At 40.6% G+C, this 22,224-nt stretch overlaps 1 protein-coding gene across 1 annotated transcript in view; it reads left to right on the plus strand.

Moving 5' to 3' along the window:
- Positions 1–7,231: 7,231 nt before the first annotated feature.
- The window catches only part of NEDD4 (neural precursor cell expressed, developmentally down-regulated 4, E3 ubiquitin protein ligase), a 117,721-nt gene continuing 102,728 nt past the window's right edge, over positions 7,232–22,224 (plus strand). The window contains exon 1 of the mRNA XM_006085921.3: positions 7,232–7,435. Coding sequence (XP_006085983.1) covers positions 7,391–7,435 — 45 coding nt within the window. The 5' untranslated portion in view covers positions 7,232–7,390. The remainder of the gene's footprint in view (positions 7,436–22,224) is intronic.

Genomic DNA, 22,224 nt, shown 5'->3' on the forward strand with positions numbered 1-22,224 from the left:
CAGAGAATTAAAACACACACACACACACACACACACACACACACACACACACACACACACACACCTGTTCTTGGGAAGGAGAGAAACTAGAACAGCTCTGGAGCTCCGGGGACCTCCGAGGGGGTAACTCATTGACCATCTTTTAGGGGCCAGCTGTGGGGTAACTTGGCTCTAACTGCCTTCCATCCGTTTGTTTCTGCTAGAGATTTTATTTTATAAACCGTTTAGATGGAAATATCACATATAAAGTGCACAGATCTTCAGTGTACAGTTCACCAGGTGAACACACTCATGTAACTAGCATGCAGATCAATGTCCCTATCAATGCCTCCTCCCAGTTGTTACCCTTCAAAGGTATTCGTATTCTGATTTATCACACAGATTTGTTTTGCCTACTTTTGAGCTTTATTTAAATGGGATCACTTAATGTCTGGCTTCTTTTGCTCCAGATTGTGCCTGTGAGATGTATCCTTATCGCTGCATAGAACAGTAGCTTGCTCGGGTTGCTGTAGCGTATTCTATGAAGATTATTTTCCTGACAGACATTGGATTGTTTCCAATTTGGATATTATAAACAAAGCTACAAATGAATGCTCTTGCACATGTCTTTTGGTTCACATATGTTTTCATTCTTAAGAGTGGAATTCCTGGGTCATAAATAAGCATATACTCAGATTTAGCAAATATTGCCAAACAGCTTTTCAAAGAAGCTGTGCCAATTTACATTCCCACCAGTAGAGGATTAGAGTTCCAATCACTCCACATCCTTGCCAATGCTTGGCAGTGTCATTTAAAAATTGGTATCCTTTCTGGTCGATGAGCAGTGTTATCTCATTGTGTGCAGTTCCTTGTGGACTAATGATATTGAGCACCTTTTCATATGTTCATCGAATAATTAGATCTCCTCCTTTGTGAAATGCCTGTTTAAGTATTTAAAAAACTTTGTGAAGTATTTAAGTATTTTATTGGGTTGTCTGTATTTTTAAAATTGTTTATTTTATTGAAGTCTTTGTTAGATTCCACACCTAACACGTAAGTTCCCAGGAGACTTTGATTGGCCTAGCTTGGACCACATCCTCACCCTTTGGTCAGGGTTGTGGGAACTAGTGACTGGCATTCTTTCAGAATTATAGAAACTGACAGTGAAGGAAGCTTTCCAAAGGAGGACCCATTGAGCAGTCAAGTGCTTTTCATTTAAATACTCATCCTCTCCTCTGGCCAGTGTGGCTCAGTGGGTTTCCTGTGCATTGAAAGGTTGACGACTGGATTCCCAGTCAGGGGCTACCTGGACTCCATCCCCGGTAGGGGGCGTGCATGAGGCAGCCAATTGATGTTTCTCACGTGAATGTTTCTCTCCTTCTCCTTTCTCTATAAACATCAATTTTTAAAAATCTTTTTTAAAAACCCTCATCCTTTGCTGCTTCTTTTTAACTGACAGTGTCTGGGAGCCATCATGAGCCAGCATTTTGATTCCTCATTTGACCAGAAATGTTAAGCTATCCTATCAAGTCCTCTGGTTCTTAGTAATTCTAAAATCATTTCCTTGCAATATTATCATCACATAAGAATCAGAAGTAATTTTAAATATTTATCTTTTCCGTCTTACACCAAATCTTATATAATTTGTATTTCTTATTAAAACCTTCTATTAATGTAGCACTGTATACTTAACAATATTTTCATTCATTGTCTCACTTATGTTTTCACTAATTCTTTATAGTATAAAATGTAGATTAAAATTTCTTCTTTAAAAAAATTAATACATTATAGATAGACAAGGCTAAAGTCCCTGTTGGCCAAATCCCCAAATCCCAGTGAACCCCTCCCTAGAAGTAACCATTGTTATAAGTTTGATATGCACAGTTCCACTTGCATAGGAAAAAGTATACATTGTTCTGTGACTTGTTTTTATAGCTTCAACACTTGGTCTTATGATCTAAGGTGTTGCATATTCATCTAACTTATATAGTACTTTTATATTTATGGAAATATAGGGAATCAATATACCATAATTTATTTAAGCTATTCCCTTATTGATATTAATTTGGTTGTTTAGATTTCACGTTATTTCCTATGAATTTTTCACATAATAGGGAAAATATTTTCATACATAAGACAGATCCAAAAAGCTCAATATAGAACAAGGGGGGGAATACATTACTTTTGCCATCAGTATTTTTGCATTTATTCTTCAATAAACATTCTTGTCCTTCAGCATCAGTTAGCACATGCAACGAGAGATGTGCATTGCTATTCTAAGATTCTGTGATTCTATAAGAATTCCCAATAAAAGATGCCAAGTTGTGTTTTGTACTTTTACTGTTCACTAGACAGAAATAGTGTTTTAACCTCAAAAAATATCTCCTTAGAAGTGATTTTATTTTTGGCCTCAAAAATGAGTCAAGAGAAGAAGGAAGACATCAAATGCAATGAATTTATTTACCAAATTACTTGCAAATTATCTATTTGCACTTGCATCTCTTCAACCAAAAGCTAAACAAGTTCGGGCAGGCAGTCTAAGACCTTTAGCTTAATTTGTAAGTGGTTACCTGCAAAACCCTCAAGCCATTTTATTACTCACCATCTTTTGATAACAAAATTGGGATTTTAATGTTCACTAGAAATTCTAACTTGGAAAACAGTTTACTCAATGGCTTAGACAGTTGAGGCCATTTGTAACTTAGAAATGATGCCTTTGTTTCAGAAATGTGGCGTGTAGAGCAAGAAGACAAAATTACACCCACAGGCACACATACACAAACCACATTACCTACAGGATAATTTTTACTGTTTAAATAAAATATTGAGCTTCTAATTGTTTGCCAATTTGTCTTCTTGGCCTTATCTGAAGGTAATGTTATCTTTATTCACACATTTGAATTGTTTTCAAGTAACAGTGTAGAAGTCCTCATTTGTAAGACCTTTATATATTATAATAAAATAGAAGCAATTTCTTAAATGTTTAAGTAAAAATCATTTTTTATGGATAGATTTTATACTTCAGAGTTAAGAATAGTTAGAGTAAAAGAACCCATAAGTACAATGTCTTTTACTCTCTCAGGAAATAATATAAAATATTTTGCAATTCAACTAGTTATCATTCTATCTTTTTAATAATTCAGACAAGTATTTAAAATCCTAAATGCCATTCATTTTAGGTAGAAGTTCAACAACTCATCGTAGAAAGATTATACAATTGTAGTAATTAATATTTTTTCTAACCCCTCTATTTGATTTTATCATTCAAAATTGGTTAATAATTACAATTGAATGTTCTTTTCAAGTTTATTTTATATTTGAGAGTGAAAACAAGCAACAGCATTTTCTCAAAGTTTTGAGCTACAGATCATTAATGGTATAGATACAGTTTATCTATTGTATAATTGAGTAGTCATGAGCAATAAGAGAACAACATTAAACCCATAAATATCAAAATTTCATGAGGTAAAAATATGAGTTGCATTTCCCTCCATTGCTAGGAAATATCATCTTTTATTCATTTAATAGGTAACTGTTGACTGGGTTCTATGGTAAGTTAATACACACAATTCCTATATTCGAGGAACCCACAGACTAATTCAGAGAGTGCTACAAGTCAATTTATAACACAACTAGAGGCCTGGTGCACAAAATTTGTGCACAGGGGGTTGTCCCTCAGCCCATCCTGCACCCTCTCCAATCTGGGACCCCTCAGGGGATGTCTGACTGCCAGTTTAGGCCCCATCCCTAGTCGAACATCCCTCTCGCAATCTGGGACCCCTGGCTCCTAACTGCTCGCCTGCCTGCCTGCCTGATCGCCCCTAACTGCCCCCCTGCCAACCTGGTCATCCCCTAACTGGTCCCCTGCCAGCCTGATCACCCCTAACTGCCTCTGCCTCAGCTCCCGCCACCTTGGCTCCAGCTTTGTTCAGAAGGAAGTCGGACATCCGGAAGATGTCCAGTCAACCCGATCTAATTAGCATATTACCCTTTTATTAGTATAGATGTGTTAGATATTGTAAAAGAGGTATGAATAATTTTTTGAAAGACATCAAATTCGTTTTTTTAAAGGTAAGATGGAGGGCTGTGACACAGAACAACTAAGTCTGTCTGGGGGAATCGTGAGAAACTTCAGGAGCAGGTGGCATCTGAGGTGGACCTGGCCGGGTAGCTGTTGGTTAGAGCATAGAGAGGTGAGGCCACAAGCCAAGGAATGCCAACAGCTGCCAGGGCTGGAAGAGGCAAGAAAGAGATTCTCCTCTAGAGCCTTCAGAGGAAGTGCAGCCCTGCCAACGCATAGATTTTGGATGTCGGGCCTCCAGAACTGTGAGAAAATGAATTTATGTTTAAGCCACCCAGTTTGTGGTAAATTGTTACAGCAGCTCTAGGAAATGAAAACACCCAGATTTTCCATAACTCTCTGGACTGGCAGGAGCACAGATAGAGTGGTGAGTAAAAAATGCAAGTCACTTTGTGATTCAATTTATATAAAGTTCAAAGAAGCAAAAATGAACAGTGTGTTATTTAGGAATACATATACATTGGATGAAACAATAAAAAAAACACACCAAGGAAATGATCAACGGAATTCAGGAGGAAAGGGGATGGAATAGGAGGGCATGAAGGAAACACAAAAGTTGTTGGTAATATTCTTTTTCTTATAGTGGGTGTTAGATACATAGTGTTCATTTCATTGTTAGACATGTTTTATGCTGTCTAATGTGGTAGTCACTAACCACAGTGACTATTTACATTTAAATTAACTATAAAATTCCTTATTTGCACTAGCCCCATTTCAGGTGCTCAATAGCCAGGTGAGCTAGTGGCTGCCAACAGCCAGGTGAGCTACTGGCTGCCATATTGACAGTGGAGATAGGTAAGATTTCCCTCATTGCAGAAAGTTTTTTTTTTATATATAAATATATTTTATTGATTTTTTTAGAGAGGAAGGGAGAGGGATAGAGAGTTAGAGACATCTATGAGAGAGAAACATCGATCAGCTGCCTCCTGCATACTCCCTACTGGGGATGTGCCCGCAACCAAGGTACATGCCCTTGACCGGAATCGAACCTGGGACCCTTCAGTCCGCAGGCCAATGCTCTATCCACTGAACCAAACTGGTTAGGGCTCATTGCAGAAAGTTTTATTGGACAGTTCTGATCGCAGAGACTATCTCCAAGAAGAGGATCCGAGCCTTTTATAGCACTTGAGTTTTCCCTCAAGGTTGGAGAATGGCAGAACCCCCAGTTAGATTTGTGGAATTCACAGGCAGAAGTGACCTATGTCCTGGCACAGTCTTACGTGGAAAGCTTTGCAGAAGTACCCACCATGTCCACCACACACTGAGTGCACTGGAAGCAATACTGCAGAGGGATGCAAAGGCTGCGTACCCAGAGCCGGCTGGAAAAAAAAGTGTATCGGAGAAAAGAGAGGTGAGGGGAAAGTATTATTTCTAAAGTAAAAGGATATATTGAATATTTTCAGATTATTTTACTACTGATCCACTAAAAAATAGTTATGTTTACAAAACAAAGGAATTAATGTTATGATGGCTTTTTAAAAATATACGAGTATATATATATATATATATATATATATATATATTTATATATATCCCACATTCAAAGGCTGTTAAATCACGTTGTTTACCCATATCTTCAGAAAAAAATCACTTCTACTGTCGTGGTAAACAACCTGCTTCCCTATTTATAATGCCCTGGCCCTCTAGCAACTTCAGCGCGAAATTATAGCTAGTTTGCCTACAAACGTCAGGTGGTCATAATAATCTGGCCACTCAGTGTATAATCTTATTGATTTCAGAGAGGAAGGGAGAGGGAGAGAGAAACATCAATGATGAGAGAATCATTGATGGGCTGCCTCCTGCATGCCCCCTACTGGGGATTGAGCCCACAGCCCAGGCATGTGCCCTTGACAGGAATTGAACCTGGGACCCTTCAGTCCACAGGCAGACACTCTATCCACTGAGCCAAACCAGCTAGGGCTATGATGGCTTTTTAAATTTAGTTAAGCCAACAATTCCTGACCATTCTGGAATTTTGCACTTCTGTTTATTAATTGCCACCTCGTTTCTCCTGCAATACAGATGATTAAATTTGGGTTGTGTATTGATAGAATTCTGATACATCATATAAATGCCGTGGGCCCTGCTAAACATAATAAAAGTATGACAAAATCTTATATAACAAACCAATAATATGGGCTACAGTCTTGTTCCCACCTTTCAGCACTTTAAACAGTTTATTCTGAATTTCTTAAAGAAACTTTAAATTAGATTTCTGAGATTCTAGAGTTCTGCAAATTTCTACAACTGCAGAAAAATGACAATATTACTTCTGACAATGAGTGTTTATAATTCCCCCCTCTCTTTTATGGGTGCTTATTTGGTGGGGGGTCCTCCTGTGATTGTGGAACCATAAAGCCCATTAGACATGGCCCTAAAATCAGCATAACTGTCCCACAGCACAGGAGGTCCTGTCATTTTATTTGTCCCCCTTCTCCCTCCCTTCCAGTGGGGCTGCAGGTCAAGGCTTAGCTACGGGGGTTTAGACGATGAGCCTGGAGGCTGGGTGTGGTAGGCTTTAAAGATGGACCATGAGACAGAAAACACCTTGTGAACTGGCACAGTGCTTACAAATCACAGGGGGAGAATGTCAGCTCCTGAGCCGACCCTTTCAGGCTCCCCATTTGCTGTCACGCTCAGGCTGGGCTTTGCCTGGAGCTCCCAAGGTCCAGCTTCCATTGGGATCACAGCCTTGACCCACAAAGCATTTTATTTTATTTTATTTTTTGAGAGAGAGAGAGAGAGAGATTGAGAGATTATTTATACATTCATTGGTTGATTCTTGTATATGCCCGGACCGGGAATTGAACCCACACCTTGCATATAGGGGCCACGACGCTCTCCAACTGAGCTCCCCGGCCAGGGCTCTCCTCTGATGTTTAGCTTGTGGCGAGGTTGGGAGAAGCACTCCGGACCCAGGTGTCCGCGAGAGGCGAGTTCGGGCGGATCTCGGGGGACTGGCTGCCGAGGAAAACAGCAGCTTTGTTTCCCAGGGGAAGGGCGGCCGGTCGCCAGGCCTCCAGCGCCAGCTTGGCGCAGAGCCCGGGGGCGCACGACGCCTCCAGGCGGGTCTCCGGGCCACCACCTCCGGCGAGGGGGCGAAAGTTGCGCCCCGCCACGCGCGCCCCCGCCGCGCGCGCTCCAGCCCCGGCCCCGCGCGCACTTCCTCGCCCACTAGCGCCCACTGGCCAGGGGCGGCGCTGCGGGCGCCGGGGGAGCGCCGCCTCCTCTTCCTCCGATTCCTCCCGCCTCCTCCCTCTCCTCTTCCCCACTCCAGTCCCCGCTCCCTGGGCGGGGTGAGCGCGTCCGGTCGGCGGTAACCGCTCAGAAATGGCAACTAGCGCGGTGGAGGTGTTCGGGCTCCAGGAGGACGAGGTGCGGGGGCCGCGGGGTTGCGGGGCGGGCTTCCCCTCGCGCTGCCCAGCAGCCAGACCCCAGGAGGCGGCGGCGGCAGGGGGTCGGCTGTCAGCCCCCTCCTTCCCCGGCGCGAGCCCGGGGACGCGCGGGGGCGCGGTGGCACCGAGGGGGCGGCCCCGCGCGCGGGCTTGGGCTGGGGCTGGGCGCGCAGCGGGGAGCCGCATTTTCTTCGGGAACCTGTGGACTCCACACCCCTCTCCGCCCCTCTCCGCCCCGCCGCCTTCCTCGTCGGTTTCCTTCGGGAAGTGTAGCCGAGGGGGCTCGGCGGCCGGCGGCGTGAGTGCGCGCGGGGACGCGCCCCGCCGGCCAGCGGCTTCCTGCCACCCCCTCCCCGCCGCCGAGGGCGTGAGCTCCGGGAGGGGCGGTGGCGAAATCCCCGGGAGCTTAGCATCCCGGCAGTTGCTGCGCCGGCTCTGGCACAGGCCCGCTGGACTCCACTGGATGCACTTTGACCTGAAGGCTTGCCCGGGAATTGTGACTCGCTGTTTTGGTTTTTTTCTTTTTCTTTTTTTTTTTCTCCGCAGCCCTTTTTAACCCTCACTGGAGTCGGGGATGGGAAAGCAGGCAAATAGATGGTCTTCCCCGTGTTTAGTAACAAGTGTCACGTGTGGAAAGTGCGTGCAATGTTTCACTGGTCTGTATTGATACTTAAAAAGTCGAGCTGGAAAAGTATAACTATGTTAAAGAACTCCCTATAGCTGTTCGCTTTGAAAATTAAGTTCTGCTCTTTGAAAAGGCAAAGCTGTCCCTTCTCAGTTATGCCTTACGCTTATTAAAAAGAAGCCATTTGGGAAGGGTTGTTCTGTTTTAAAGGAGGTAGGTGGGAGGTGAAAGACTATCTGGTCTACAGTTTGGAGTGGGGAAAACATCAGATTTAAGCGTTCCTGTTGGTTAAACTGTCACAGGTATCTGTTTGTGAGATTGGACCCATTTAACTGTAAGTCCTTCAGCCTAATTGCTCAGGTATCTTCTAACAGTGTTGTAATAGTGCCTCCTTTGAGGAACGCGGTATCTTCGAACATCTTTCTAAAAATGTCGTTTACATTTCTCTTGAAAGTTCTTTGTGTATAAACAGTGGGCAACTTGTTGATGCAGGCAGGTTATCTCAGAGTGTTTGAGGATGATTATGGCCAGGCGATTAGACTTTCATTTCTTAGTGACTGCTGCCGGAACAGAAGCAAAGGGTGGGTGGGCCAATGGTGGCAGCTCGGTAGTCCCTTCGAAACTGGTCAAGATGTTTAGCTAAAAATAATACCCAGCTAATGTTCTATAGAAGAGAGCAGAGGAAAATCATGCAGTGTTGAACCTACCATAGCATTCTTCTTATCAGTCAGGGTTCCTGGCTTGCTACAATCAGCTGTCCAATGCAGATAACCTCCAGCAGGATCCACCACAATCTGGCCGGCCTTGGACTTTCTTTCCCCGTGGTTGTTGTGGTTGTTGTTGTTGTTGTGTGTTGTTACAGGGTGTGGGCCCTGCTATTCCAGATTTCTCATCTCACTCCCCGCAGAGCCAATTGATCATAGACAGAGCATTGCCAAAGGTATCATTCACTGTTCTCTCCCCCTTGGAACAGGGTCTGTGTTTACAGTTATTTGCTTCTCACATCACCCCTCTGCCCCGCTGAGATGAAACTATTTGTGGCTGTTCGTGGGTGGTCATTAAGCAACTCCGTGTGAAGGCCAGAAACTCCACCCTTTGAAATGAGGTTTTCCTGAACTGGCTGAAGGATTTGTACTTCTGGAAAGTTTAATGGCATGGGGCCCACTCTGATTCTCATGATGGGGGTCTGGTTGTCAGTCCCAGGACTCAAAAGTTTCTTCCGACTCCTTCTGTAGTCGTTGTCCACGTGGAGAAAGAGGCTGAGACAGGAAGATAAAAGACATGATGGTGGTGTTGTCTTCCACTTCTTCCATTGTCATTTAGGTTATTCATTCAACATTTATTAACTGTCTGTTCTGCTTCACACAGTTTGTTAGGCACCGGGGATTCAGAGAGAAACAACAGTCCCCGCCTGTTCTCTGAGGAGCTCCCAGTCTGGTGGGAAAGAGACAGAAATTGCTTGTTTTCGGGTAAAGGCTGTCATCGCATTGCTATTATTTGTCATTTATTTTCAGCTCCATCACAAAAATGAAAGAGGGCTTAGAAAAGCCTCCCTCTCCCTACTTTTTAAGAAGAAAAACATTGTAGCTATGTCACTTTCTAAAACTCAGACTAGTCTGGGAATAGATAGCCCTCTGCTGTTTATGAAAAGGCATTTTTTTCTATTACAGCCATAAAAGAAAGATGATTCTTATTTTAAATTTAAAACTGAAACAAGGAGAAAGATGAATAGACATGGGATAGAAGCCAGTGAGACAACTGTAATTTAACCAGCATACACTGAATAGCCACTTTGTCACACTGTATGAGCATATTAGTGTTGAAGTGAGTTTTAGCTCTTCTTCCACTTGTGTCTTTCAGTAAGAGATATCTGGTCCTGGCTCCACATGCAGAATTTTGCCATTAAAGCATAACAAACTAAGGAAGTAAATTCCCACGAATCTTTGGTGAGGAGGAGTGTGGTAGATATGGGGACTGGAAATCAGCATCCCTTCCTGCCAGCAGACGTCCCTGTTATGTTAAGCTAACCACCCTGCATCCCAGACTCTCTCCTGCACTTAGCATCCTGGAAATAGGTTGTGAAATAGGTTTCCTAATTCGGTGCACTTAAGGTTTGTTTGGAAGGTGGAAATGAAGTACCGCATAACTTACTGTCTGTTTGCTTGTTATTTTGCTTTTTCTGCTGACAAGCATGGCCATGCAGACACTGAGTTTTTCTGCAGAAGTGTTCTAGTACCTGGTAACGCTGGCTTGTGGGTATTGATAGGAAATTGCCAGCAGAGGTTGGTGGTGGTGGCTTCCTGATGTCTTGATTGGGTACATTCTTTAAAGTCAGCAGGTCTGTGATGGCTCCTGATTACCCACTTCTCTGGCTGGGGCAGAAGCGGCAGCTTCCTGGGTGGGCCCGCACTGAGGAACTTCTGGGTCCTCTGGAGGCCCAGCCTGTAGCCTGCCCCTCTAGCACTTCCAACGATTTTTGTAAGCACCTAATTCCCTGTATTAATGTCTTTCTTCCTAAAATATTGAGTGACTTCTATTTTCTGTAACTGAAACCTGATTGAAACAAAGGAAGAGAAGGGGGAAAAATAAAGAGGAAAGAGTTGAGAGTCTTCGCTCCACCATTTTCACATATAGAAGAATGAGTGACTTTGATGGTGTCAGTGACCACAATGCATAAGCAACAGGACAACTAGAAAGTGTATGTTCTGACTCCTCTAGACCCACTAATACTGAGCAGAAAAAGACCCTGCCCGCACTGGCATTATACTGAGCCCAAACCTCTAGTCCAGTGGTTCTCAACCTTCCTAATGCCGCGACCCTTTAATACAGTTCCTCATGTTGTGGTGACCCCCCACCATAAAATTATTTTCGTTGCTACTTCATAACTGTAATTTTGCTACTGTTATGAATCGTAATGTAAATATCTGATATGCAGGATGTATTTTCATTGTTACAAATTGAACATAATTAAAGCATAGTAATTAATCACAAAAACAATATGCAATTATATATGTTTTCCGATGGTCTTGGGCGACCCCTGTGAAAGGGTCGTTCGACCCCCAAGGGGTCGCGACCCACAGGTTGAGAGCCGCTGCTCTAGTCTCTACTCACAAAAAGGAGAAGCACATTTGAAGCAGCGGCTGTGTTAGTATTTAGCCCCATCTTTCACGTATTATTTATGCCATTCCTGCTTTTCTGCAACTCTTTAATTCCAGCATCATCCTAAAATATTTCTCATGGGTATTCATGGGACCAAAGAAGTGCATAAATATAGTTTATTTGTGGCAATTTGCTCTTTATTATAAACCAACAGAAAGTTTGCAAGTACAGTGTGAAGAACTCTAAATTCTCCTCATTCAGATTCTCCAACTGCTGACATTTTACCACAATTGCTCCATAACCATTTTTTTGCCATTTTCATTGGTCTTTTTCTGAACCATTTGAGGACAAGCTGCAGATACAATGCCCCATCACCTCTAAATAGTTTAGAATGTCCTTTTCTGAAAAAAGAATACTTTCCTACATAACAGCCATCCAACCCTCTAAAACTAAGAAATCAGATATGCAGGATGTCCAATCCACAGATCCCATTCAGTCTTTGACAAGTGTTCTAATACCTTTTCTTTTTCCTTTCTGATTCCAGGCCCCATTTAGGGGCATTTGGTGCCTGTACTTATGTATTTTCAGTCTCTTATCTGTGTGAGTTCCTTAGCCTTTCTTATCCTTAATAATTTTTTGTTTGTTGTTGTTTTTTCTCCTTAATAGTTTTAAGGAGTACAGACTGTACATCCTGTAGGATGTTCCTCAGTCTGCCCATGTGAAGGTCATGCTTTTTTGGCAGGTATCACAGAAATGGTCCTGTGTTCTCAGGGCATCCATCAAGGGGTACGCGATGTTGACCTGTCATCACTATCGACGATAACCTTGATCACTTGGTCATTTTGGTGTCTGTAAGGTTTCTTTTTTGTAATGCCACCATTTCCCCCTTTATAAGTGGTTAGTATTTTGTGGGGACATAGTCAGAGATTATGCTAGTACCCTACCCTTCATCCATCAGATCTCCATCCACCCGTTTTAGCATCCATTGATGCTAAAACCCCACTGTTTAGCACCCCACTGTTTTACTGAATTCTATGGCTTCTCTCTCCTGTGTCTTTATTTCCACTTTTACTAATTGGCATTCTATGTAAGAAGAGCTTTCCTGTCTTTTTACTTATTTATTCATCTGTTTATTTATATCAGCATGGACTGTAGAATCCCAGCTTATTCACTAGGTTGTAATTAATTACTGTCATTGAATATTTTGTTGCTTAAATTATCCAGTGGGAGTCCTTCCAGGAAGGTTCTTAGGTTCTTGTGGCATGTCTCCATCATCCTTTGGACATTTCTTTTCCTTCTGGCAGAAGATGTTCCAGGTTCCTCTTACATCTTGCCTCGCCCATTTGGTAGAAAATGTCCTTAGGAGCCAAGATCTGGGTCTCAATGTGCTCATTGCTACTGCATGTCATCGCTCTTCAGCCATCACAGGAAACAGAATTAAAAAATGTGTGTGTGTGTGTGTGTGTGTGTGTGTGTTGCACACGTATGTATACATAATACACACATAAATCTATAGTTATTTCTACATCAGTCTTTATATAGATATTTAAAAATCATTAATTCATGCCAATTTCTCTAATTCAGATATAATATCTCAGGGTTCTTTGTAGCCATAAGTGCCTTCTCTAGCAGTAAAAATTCTGACTTTCATTATCTTCATTATATTTACTTATGTGCTCAATCCATTTACTTATGTTTTTGGTGTAACTAATTTTCTAACCATGCAGGCCTCTCCTCTGCCACTTGTACACCCCACTTTCCCCTCCAGTGGGAGTACTGATGTTACATCTCTATGCAACACCCTACTCCTCTGTCCCATGCCAGTGGGTACACTACTGAGCATCTCTGTATGGCACCTCCGTCGTCCCCTCCGTGCCCCATGCTGGCGAGCATGCTGACCATGCACCTCCATGAAACTACTCCCTGCCCCTAAACTCTGCCTAAGGTAGGCCTACTGACTCCTCTGCACCAGGAAGAGAAGATGAGGAAAGTTTACACACACACACACAGCTATTAGCAGTTCGTATATTGCATAGGGATATAATCTTGAAGGCTCCTTAGAAATAAATTATTTAGGGTAAGCAGAGGTATAGAACATGTAATTTGACTAGGTTAGAATTCTGGCCTTATCATTTAATGAGCCATTGGTTTAGGTATTTGACATCCTTCAGAGCAGGATATTTAAATCAGTTGGTTCTCCCATCCGCTAGCTGTATCTGGTATTAGGGATATTCTGCAATGCCTGGAGATGTGTAAGATTGCTGATTTGAATTGCAAACCCCACTGTTTTACTGAATTCTATGGCTTCTCTCTCCTTGAAGCTCTGTTTACTCCAGCTCCCTTGCCAATTCTTTCTCAGTTTTAAGAGGATAAAGGAATGGAGACGGTTGGAGAAGTCTGAAGATAAATGCAGGGAGCAAGACTGCATAAACAAATGAAAAAAGGTTTTGATAAGCATTTTCTGAAAGTCTTGAGGAATAAGTATGTCTGTAGTCAATGTTATAACTGCATGGCCTGGCCAAATGTCTGGTTTCCACTGATGTGAGACATGTTAATGTTATAACTGCATGGCCTGGCCAAATGTCTGGTTTCCACTGATGTGAGACATGTTAGGGCAATAATTTTATTGACTTGAGAGAGAGAGGGGAAAGAAGAGGGGGAGGGAGAGGGAGAGGGAGAGGGAGAGGGAGAGAGAGAGAGAGAGAGAGAGAGAGAGAGAGAGACAGAGAGAGAGAGAAACATTGATCTGTTCCCTGCCTCCTGTAAGCACCCTGACTCGCAATCCGGGCTTGTACTCTGACCGGGAATAGAACCAGCAACCTTTTGGTGCATGGGACGATGCCCAACCAATTGTGCCACGCCGGCCAGAGCTAAAGATGCTTTAATATAAATATTCTTCAGTGTGGAACACAACCTACATATAATATTAGCTGCCTTTAATTTACACCTGCTGCATGGCTGGCGCCAGATTACGTGTTCTTACACTTTAGCTGTAAGTCTTGCAAAGATAGGTATTGTTGTCCCCACCTTACAGATAGTGAATCGGAGATTGTGATTTGCTCAGGGACTCACTTGTGGGAGGGAGCAGATCTGGGATGGGAACCTGGTCTCTTTAGTATCAAAGACTTGGTCTTTCCATTGTGCTGCTGTCAATAATTGCCCACATAAAATAATTTAACAGAAGAGACTCCCAGGAAGATGATAAATGGAAAAGGAGCAAAATCAACTTGTGATTGTTTTTATGTCTTTACTCCCATGTGTTCTGTCTTTTTTGTCATTATAGCTTTTAGGTGGACCTCTGAAGTAATTGAATTTTGTATTTGCTTAACAAATATTTGTTGAATATTTATCATGTATGAGGCATTTGGATTGAATCATGAGGTTATAATGATGAACGACAGACTTTGCTGAATGTATAGCTTAGAAGGAAAGAGAGACATTAAATATATAATCAGACATACACGTTTTATAAATGTTATGAAGGAAAAGGAGAGGGAGATGTAAGATGAAAGTATATAACAGAAAAGATGAACTAATCTTGTCTGATATAGAACGGTGAATGTAAAAGATGCGATGAAGAGGAGCATAAAGAAGACTAGAGGGGTAGAGCAAGAGGGACGGTGGTAGATGATTCTGGAGAGGTGAGGAGAGCAGGGTGTAAAGGCCATTTATCAAGGATTTTAAGTTGGATTCCAAGTGGACTGGAAACTCACTGGATGTTTACGTGCATGTCATCATCATCATCATCAACATTGTTTTTTTTAAAAATATATTTTATTGATTTTTTACAGAGAGGAAGGGAGAGAGATAGAGAGCTAGAAACATCGATGAGAGAGAAACATCGATCAGCTGCCTCCTGCACATCTCCCACTGGGGATGTGCCCGCAACCAAGGTACATGCCCTTGACCGGAATCGAACCTGGGACCTTTCAGTCCGCAGGCCGACGCTCTATCCACTGAGCCAAACCGGTTTCGGCCATCAACATTGTTTTTTAAAATAATCTTTGTTTATCATGTATTTAACATTGTCTTTGCTTGTTACTTCTTCATTTCTTCTTGCATCTCTAGCTTTCCTTTCGGGATCCCTTTTCTCTGCCTGAAGTATATCCACTAGAATTTCTTTCAGTGAGTGTTTGCTGGTAATGAACTTTCTCAGTTTTGTTTTTGTCTGAAAATGTTGGAAAATGCTTTCCTTCTTTTTTCAGGGAGAGGTGGGGAAAGGAGTAAAATTTACAAACAGATCTTTAATGTACAATAATTTTCAACCTGTATAACTAGCAACCCAGTTAAGATATAGAGTATTGCCGTAACCGGTTTGGCTCAGTGGATAGAGCGTCGGCCTGCGGACTGAAAGGTCCTGGGTTCGATTCCGGTCAGGGCCATGTACCTTGGTTGCAGGCACATCCCCAGTGGGGGATGTGCAGGAGGCAGCTGGTCGATGTTTCTCTCTCATCGATGTTTCTAGCTCTCTATCTCTCTCCCTTCCTCTCTGTAAAAAATCAATAAAATATATTTTTAAAAAAAGATATAGAGTATTGACATCATTGCAAAATGTTTGCTTGAGCTCTTCTCGTCAACTTCCTCTTTTTACTCTTCCTGGGCAACGTTTTAATCACCATGGATTAATTTTGCCTGTTCCGGAACTCATATAAATGGAATCATACAGTGTGTACTCTTTGTGTCTAGCTTCCTTTTTAAAAAATAAAAGATGAAAGATTTATTCTCTCTGAAGAGAAACAAGAGTATGGCTTCTTTTGTTTAATGTAACGTTTTTCAAAGTCATCCATGTGATTGTATCAGTAGCTCAGTCTTTTTATCGTTGAGTAGTATTCCATATGAATATACCAAATATTTATCCATTCTCCTTCTGATGGACACTTTGATTGTTTCCAGCTTTTGGCTATTATGAATAAAACTACTGTGGAATACGATTATCAGCTTGATATATATGCTTCCAGAGATGTTTCATGTATAAATAAGCATATATTGTGCTGTCAGATTTAAAAGTAATGTGCAGATGTAAAGTAATGGTTAGCTGTTCTTTTTCGGAAATTATGTAGTACTGATTGAATAAATGAAGTTACAGTTTTGTAAATGGGTGATACTCCTGCAACTGCCTTAACTACAACACTTCCCTTCTTCCTCTCATGCTCTTCACCTGTGGTTCTCAACTTTCGTGTCCATCAGAATCCCCACAGGCTGCTTGCCCCACCTCGGGGTGTCCGACTCACTCCATGCAGGGCCTGAAAATTTGTATTTCTGATAAATTGCCATGTAATTCATACTACTGGTCCAGGGAATGTACTTTGAGAACCATGGCTCTCTTGTAAATCTAAGGATTCTGAGTATTCTAGTTTTTCATGGTTATTACCACTAACACTCCCGAGGAACTTTAACCATAGCAATTATATAACAATCATATACTCTACCTTTCATTTACTAGGGTGGTCCTGATTTTATGTATTTTTCAATAAAGGTGATCTAGCATTTATAGTTTTATAAAAATTTTCAAGTAAATTTACACACCAGAGGAAGAATACTACTGTCAATCCATAGTTTCCATTTTTACTTTGGAAAATATGGTCACCATAAATTATATAGCAGATATTGCAGAAAAATAAAAAAAGAAAACTACACATCCTGCCCTCCTATTGTAGCAATTTTTTTGTTAAATAAATATTTAGGGTTTATATTAATGCACTAGGTAAATACAGTAGTATTCACATCTGGATTATTATACCTTATAGTTATTTATTGCACACTTTTTTGTTGTTGTTAATCCTCACCCAAGGATATTTTTTTCCATTGATTTTTTAGAGAGAGTAGAAGGGAAGGACAGAGACACAGAGAGAGAAACATCAATGTGAGAGAGACACATCAATTGGTTGCCTCCTGCATGTGCCCTGATCAGGGCAGGGGATCGAACCTGCAACCAAGGTAGGTGCACTTGACCAGAATCGAACCTGCAACCCTTCAGTACTTGGGCCAACACTCTGTCCACTGAGCACACCAGCTAGGGCTGTTGTACACTTTTTGCTTTAGCTTTTTGTACACCTATCACAAATAAAATTGCAAACTGACAGGATTTTAAAACCTTGCAATGTCGAAAAATATATATGCATGGATACCTATCTCACAAATGGTATTGATTCCTTTTCCCTCATTCTTGTTGGAGACAGCCTCTTGCTATGTGCCGTCCATCCAAACGGCTGGCACTCTGCCCCTATGGTACAGCGTCACCTGCGGGCTGCCATTTGCCATCATTGTGAGAATCCTCTGAATCTCTTGTCTGTGTTGGATCCGCTGTTTCCTTGATCTCTTGTCTTCATCTTTCCTAATCGATTCCCTTAGGTGCTGACACAGAGACTCTGTAAAAGCGGGCAGGTCCATTTGACAGGAGTATTTCATAGTAGGCTTTTCTGACCTTCCATTTAATTGTGAGACTCTCACAAATAAGTATTTCTAGTGTCTGTTTTCTTTTCCCCTACCTTGAACCACTCAGCTTGCTTAGAGAGAAGTCTTCCAATTGTCTGTTTGGTGGGTGTAGGTCTGGCAGCCACTGTTCTTGGTTCACTGTTTGTGCAAACCTGTCCTTGTTTTGTTTTTTAAAAATATATTTTATTGATTTTTTACAGAGAGGAAGAGAGAGGGATAGAGAGTTAGAAACATTGATCAGCTGCCTCCTGCACACTCCCTACTGGGGATGTGCCCGCAACCAAGGTACATGCCCTTGACTGGAATTGAACCTGGGACCCTTCAGTCCACAGGCCGATGCTCTATCCACTGAGCCAAACTGGTCAGGGCCTGTCCTTGTTTTTGATAAGATGCCTTATACCTACTTTCTGCAACTTCAGGAAGGTTTGTGGTTAATCAAGAATTTGTCAGCCTCCACTATGTGCCAAGTATTCTTCTGGATTCTGTAGAGAAAACAAATATAATGAAAAGCTGAGTTTCTTAAGCTTCAAAATCTCACAATTTTAAGAAAACACACACTTGATTGCCTCAGATACAAGATAGTATGTGACAGATGCTGTATAAATGAGCCTCTAACGAGAAGGGAAGACTCATGTCAAGGCTTTTAGGAAAAATGGCATTTGGACTTTAAAGAAAGGACAGAACTTTTTAAATAAAAAAATAATTTAAAAGTTATAACAAATTTCAGAAGTAAAAGAAAACCCTTTGTCATCTCATATTTTAATAGCTATTTTCATATTTCCTTCTGATTTTTATCCATCTGCATTCATGTTTTTACAGAGTTATCATAGAATAGGTAACATTCTGCATCCTGATTTTTCCAATTAACATGATCATTTTCTGTTATTAAGTAACATTAATAATTATACGTAAATGGCTTCAAAGGGATCTGCTCAGATGATATAGGACTTTAACAATGAAGGGGTAGGAGATAGGGAAGAATATCTCAGGCAGAGGGAACCCAAAGATAAGTCAACACAAGATATGTCTTTTTTTAAAAGACTAGACAGAAAGATGGGAGAAGGATAAAAAGAGTAGCACAGAGTCTCCCAAGACCTATGAGAGATGGAAAGACCTAAGCTCTGCATTTCCTATTCCTCATATTTTTTGGAGAGGGGTCATTGACAGAAGATTAAGGAGCAGGAAGTTGCTGTTTTTATGAATTGTGGAGAAAATCTCAGCCCGGGAAGCTGCTTTTAATTACTGAATCTGTCTGTATAGATAACACATTAACATTTTATTTCACCAAGTCATTGAGAAAAGCCGCCTGCATATGTTTGCCAATTTGCAACTTTTTCACTTTCATAAATCAATAAAGCTCTCTTATGAGTGGAAGGGAAGATTCCAGCTTTAATGAAGAGCTGTGATGGTGATCTGTTTAAAGATAATGTCCCCATATTGGTTAAGGAAAAGATGTTTTATTTTTGTTTCTCTTTTGCTCATTTGAGCACTATCCAGATTTCTGTTAATAGTACTTTTACTATCATGATTCTAACATTGCAGCTCTTATTCTCTTTTCCTTCATTTTCAAAAATGATGGGAAATGTGATCTCTGTTTATGGGTGTGATTGAAGAAATCAGTCTGAACAATTTTCTAGCTAAATTTATAAAATGAAGTTAAATGAATACAAATATCAAAATAAATGGCATTTCTTATTTAATTTTTATGAAAGAATCTTAAAACAGCATAGTTTCACATCAGTTAACCATAGCATCTAATGTAATTCGTTCTGATTTTTGTGGTGGGAAATGCAAGGATAGAGTTGAAAAGTTAAGTTGTCTGTTACAGTGAGTAATTTATCATTTCCTGGAATTGTTTTTAATTAATGCCTGTTATGTTTTTCCTCTGGAGAGTTCTGGGGGATAGTTCCCGTAAAGGCTCCACAAATATGGATTAATTTTCTTAGAGGGTTATGATGATCTCTTTTCTCAAGTTCATATACAAATTACAAACACTTGTCTACACTTAGAAAAACTAAGATCAAATAACATGCATTATTTGCTGATAGAACTTTTTGTTGCATTTAACATTATTTTGTATTAGTTTTAGGTATACAACATAGTGGTGAGACAATCATATACTTTAAAAAGTGTCTCCCGTGATATTGCAAGTACCCACTTGGCACCATTCATAGTTATTACAATACTCTTGACTAATCTGATGCCACTTTTGATTATACCTTACGACTGCAAAAAGTTTGTACGAATTGTCATTACAAAAAATATTTCTAATTTCCAGAATTCAGTCTTGAAATTAGTACCTCGTTTAATAAAGCATAGCCACTTCCCAGTCAAATGGTATAGTGAGAACTTGGCCAATAGAATACGTTCATGGGTTTATGTATGCAGTGACTTTCCAGGGAAAAAAGGTAATCTGAAAATCTCTTCCGATTTTTGCAAATCAATCCCCATAGAAAACTGAAATTTCAGTTTACATTTCCCTTTCTGGTTTTCAATTCTACCTTTATTTCTGACACCTAGCGACTGCCCTTTTTATAAGATCAGCTATGTATTTAGTTTTAATCAGGGATAGAGAAAGTTATATTTTACTGACACCTCTAGTTAAGGATTTTTGTGCTATCTAAAGTTATCATCTGAGTTTGGGAGCTCATAGATTATTTCAATTATCATATTTTTTCCGTAAAAGCTTCAGGGATGAGGGTGGTTGTAAACATTTAGAAATGGAAGAAGATTGAAATAAATGCTATGTGATATGTATACAGGGTGTCCCCCCAAAAGTGTATATATACTTGAACAGCTGATAGTTCAATTTTGAAAATGAAATGTATTTTAATAAACACTATCTTTATAATTATTCAAAATGTGTGTATACATTTTTTGGGACACCCTATATTTTCCCCCACCCAGACCTCTCCCCAGAAGGGAATATGACTATTTGAGGTGGGATAATTTTAGAATAGAATCAGTAAGGCAGATATCTGTTGAGCAACATTTATTTCGTATTTTTTTAATTTTATAAATGCTACTGTGAATACTCTTGTGCCGATGTCCTTGAATACATGAATAAGTGTTTTTCTAGGGGATATATCTAAAAATGGAATTCCTAGGTTATTGATTTAGAACTTTAGTAAATATTCCCAAATATCTCTTAAAAATAACTCTTCAATTTACACTTCTCCCAACAGTGTATTACAGTTCTCTCTGATGACTGGTGAGATTGAGGATCTTTTCATGTGTTTATTGGCCATTCTCTTTGACATCTTGTATTAGGTTGTTTATATTTCACTTATTGGTTTTTAGAAATTGTTTATATTTTCCGGATAATCGTAATTTGTCAATGGTACATATTTTAGATACTTTCACCCTGTTTGTCCCTGTGGCTTTTCATTTTGCTCATGGTATCTTTTATCATACAAAAGGTATATAATTTTAATGTAAAATCGAACAGTTTTTCTCAATAGGGTTTGTAGTTTTAAAAATTCTTCCCTACCCCAATGTCAGAAATATTCTTCAATTTCACTTTTTAAAAATATATTTTTATTGATTTCAGAGAAGAAGGGAGAGGAGATAGAAACATCAATGATGAGAAAGAATCATTGATCGACTGCCTCCTGCATGCTTCCACTAAGGATCAAGCCTGCAACCTGGGCATGTGCCCTGACTAGGAATTGAACCATGACCTCCTGGTTCATAGCTTGATGCCCAACCACTGAGGCAGGCTGGCTGGGCTTCTTCAGTTTCTATAAAAAAATTTTTTTTTTCAGTTCAAACATACATCCTTTTTATTTTTTTTAATTTAATTTTATTATTTTTAAAATTTATTTATTGCCTAAAATTTTACATATGTCTCCTTTTTTCTCAATTGACACCGCCCCCCTCCACAGCCATTCCCATCCCGGGCAAGCCCCTACCGCCCCAGTGTCTGTGTCCATTGGTTATGCTAATATGCATGCATACAAGTATCTTGGTTGTTCTCTAACCCCCCTCCCCTGCCATTTGTCTCTGGATCTATTCTTGTTCATCAAATTATGTTGATCATTATATCCCACATATGAGTGTGATCATGTGATTTTTATCTTTCTCCGACTGGCTTATTTCGCTTAGTATAATGCTCTCCAGTTCCATCCATGCTGTTGCAAATGGTAAAAGTTCTTTCTTTTTTATAGCGGCATAGTATTCCATTGTGTAGATGTACCACAGTATTTTATCCACTCATTGCTGATGGGCACTTAGGTTGTTTCCAAATCTTAGCTATTGTAAATTGTGCTGCTATGAACATAGGGGTACACATATCCTTTCCGATTGGTGTCTATGGTTTCTTGGGATATATTCCTAGAAGTGGGATCACTGGGTCAAATGGGAGTTCCATTTTTAAGTTTTTGAGGAAACTCAATACTGTTCTCAACAGTGGCTGCACCAGTCTGCATTCCCACCAGCAGTGCAGGAGGGTTCCTTTTTCTCCACATCCTCTCCAGCACTTGTCGTTTGTTGATTTGTTAATGATAGCCATTCTGACAGGTGTGAGATGGTATCTCATTGTTGTTTTGATTTGCATCTCTTGGATGATTAGTGACTTTGAGCATGTTTTCATATGTCTCTTGGCCTTCTGA

Source organism: Myotis lucifugus, unplaced genomic scaffold (genome assembly GCF_000147115.1).
Source record: "Myotis lucifugus unplaced genomic scaffold, Myoluc2.0 scaffold_23, whole genome shotgun sequence".
Classification (NCBI taxonomy): domain Eukaryota; kingdom Metazoa; phylum Chordata; class Mammalia; order Chiroptera; family Vespertilionidae; genus Myotis; species Myotis lucifugus.